The sequence below is a fragment of the Eurypyga helias genome, unplaced genomic scaffold (genome assembly GCF_000690775.1).
Source record: "Eurypyga helias isolate BGI_N326 unplaced genomic scaffold, ASM69077v1 scaffold35617, whole genome shotgun sequence".
NCBI classification, from domain to species: Eukaryota; Metazoa; Chordata; class Aves; order Eurypygiformes; family Eurypygidae; genus Eurypyga; species Eurypyga helias.
This window is the reverse complement of record NW_010260621.1, coordinates 6,765-9,421: the sequence shown is the minus strand read 5'-3', so window position 1 is coordinate 9,421 and position 2,657 is coordinate 6,765. Positions and strand designations below refer to the sequence as shown.

Here is a 2,657-nt window from a genome sequence, read left to right as displayed (position 1 = left end):
TTCTATGATTCTATGATTTTTCACATTTTATATCTTGTAGAGACATGTGCCTTTGCAAAGTGAGTGTAATACACCAAGTGTGATAGTGTTACACATAATCTGCATGAGTTTCACAGAAGTAGGTAAACAATAAGAAATTCAAAGCAACAGAGAATTGTCTTGCTCCGTATTTTCTTGCTGCCTTCCTCTCCCTCAGCCTCCGGTACCTTGTGCAGTACAAGCTGCCTCTCATTTCTGCCAAAGTATATACTTACATAGTTAAGTTTCAAAGCACTACATTGTTTTTAATATTTTAAGTAGTGTTTAAAATAATAATAATAATAACCTTATGTTTAAATCCGTTACGTCTCTCACTCCTGCTTCTCTTTGTTCACTTGCAGGAGGGTATTACGCATCCTGAGTCTCAGGAAGGGAAAAGGAGAAACCACTTGCTGTCTGAGCCTGCAGACGGGTACAATACAGTGAAGAGTGTTCTCACTGTACAGGAGTATTTCGCCAAGCGCATGGCTAAACTGAAGGGATCCCAGAATGGAACAGGAGCAAAGGTGCGCAATTCCCACCCAACAGCTGATGAAGCTGCAGAGGCTTCAGAAGAACTGGAAACCAAAGTCAAGAAGAAAAAGAAGAAGCAGAAGAGAGATGAGGCAGAGAGTACAGAGCGTTGCGAGAAACCTAAAGTGAAACAGCCGAAGGTAGGGAGCCTGAATGGAGAGGAACTGGATGCTCCGTTAAGTGAGTGTCACCCAGGGAAAAAGAAAAGGAAACATAAAGAGCAGCACGATGGGGAGAGCATCAGTTGTGATGAAAATATGGGCAGTGGAGAAATTTATAGGGGAATATCTGATGGGGAAGATCTCACCATGAAGGACTCTGAGGCAAAGCAAAAGAAACGCCATAAGAAGAAACACCGAAGGCAAAGTGAGGAGGCAGCTGAGTGTCTCGAAGGAGCACAGAGAAAGAAAAAGAAGCACTACAAGCACATTTGACCATTTCGGAGTCGAGCTGGGACTCTAGAGGTGATTTGAACTTCAGCATGTTAGAGGAGATGTGTCTGTAAGCACACCAGCCAGACGACACGTTGTGATCCAGCCTTGAGCACGCTGCTCTCCCTCCAGCTGAGACCACAGACCCTGTTTAAATACAGCTCTTTCAAGGGAGAACGTGGTGACAGGCCAGCGTGAGCTTCGTGCCACGATGCAAAGGTCTCTGTGCGTAGGGCCAAGGCTTGCACGTCTGCAGAGCAAGACTTGATAGAAAACAGTTCAGCTTTGCCTCTTCCTTTTAACACAGCAGACCCTTTGCTGCCTTCAGCCCAGATTCGCTCGGGTTCAACTCCGTTTCAGTTTGGGTAACAGCGACCAAAGTCAGGCCTGGTTTTAACTGCTGTAGTTAAGACTGTGAGTTACTATCTACTGCATTTTTCTTAATCCAGAAAATAGAAAAAAGTCACCCTAGCCTTTAATAATAAAGCCACTGTTGTTTTCACTGGTGAAAGCCCAGCTCTGCTCCTGGAAACAGGAGGGGTTTTGCAAAGCTGTATGGGTTTTTTTCATTGATTTTTGCAGTTGTGTCTTCATTTTTTCACTGATCTGTTTTTACGTACAAAATGTTTTGTGTTTCTTCACAAATTACTTTGTCTAATTATAAAGTTTTATGCCTGAATATCAAGACTAAAAAATGTAATAAAACCCCCATCCCTTTGTTTCCTAGCTAGTAGTTAATGACTGTCAAGCAACTGTAAGCTTGCCACAAAGCTGAAGGAGCTGTGCCTTTCTTAACAACACCTGAATCTTTGGTTCCCAGGCCACATTCACGGTACCTCCAGTGGTGTGTCTGGAATTCAAAAAGTTGTCCTGGATGGAGCAGGAGTTCTGTGAAATTAGGAGGCTGAACAGATTTTCCAAGCACAGCTGGTCAGATGTGTTAGTATTGCCATTTATATATTGAAAAATCTGCAATTTAGATTTATAACCAAATGAGAGCTTGTTTCTGTCGGTGAACCTGGAAATAAGTGATGCTGGAACGTGGTGCTACCACAAGCAGTTTTGTGTGACAGCTTGAACATTCCGGGTGCGTTTTGGCGTCTCGATCTCAGTCAGCCAAGTGCTGTCAGAGGAGGTGGGTGAGCTTGGAAGTCAAGTGGTGGAATGGGGAGAAGCATTCGCCATCCTCAAGTCTGGTTCTGTTACTGCTTTGGCCACAGCAAACTGACAGCACAACCCTGAAATCCAGCCAGTTATCCTGGCATAATCCAGAGCATCTGACCAGGATTCAAATCCATTAGCTCTTCGTTTGACTTTGGGCCTGGCTGTGTTTCACCAGCGTAAATCTAAACCATCCCACTGGCCTGCTCTGCTGAATAAAACGGGTACATTTTTATTATTGTCTTAGCTCAGTTGTGTTGCTTAACGGGGTTTGAAAAACATTGTCAAGATGCAGATGTTAATATGAAAAAAATTTCCTTAAGCTGCCTTTATTGTCCGGTGGGAGAAGCGTAGTCTGCAGCAGGGAGTCCACATGGCTTGGGATGTTGTAGCTGCAGCTGAACTCTGTAAGATCCCTCGGTTTGCTGTGCACCTTTCTTGCCCTGAGGACATGCTCATTCATTGCAGCAAAATTACTGTAGTTGTACGTATTGTACGGGAGAACAAGACGCC

At 44.1% G+C, this 2,657-nt stretch overlaps 1 protein-coding gene across 1 annotated transcript; it reads left to right on the top strand.

Moving 5' to 3' along the window:
* Window positions 1-380: 380 nt before the first annotated feature.
* Window positions 381-986, top strand: LOC104512200 (PIN2/TERF1-interacting telomerase inhibitor 1-like; the record flags this gene model as incomplete). Its single annotated transcript, XM_010155085.1, has 1 exon — window positions 381-986. A coding segment is annotated over one exon (606 nt), but the record flags the coding sequence as incomplete, so codon positions are not given.
* Between the last annotated feature and the right edge of the window lie 1,671 nt (window positions 987-2,657).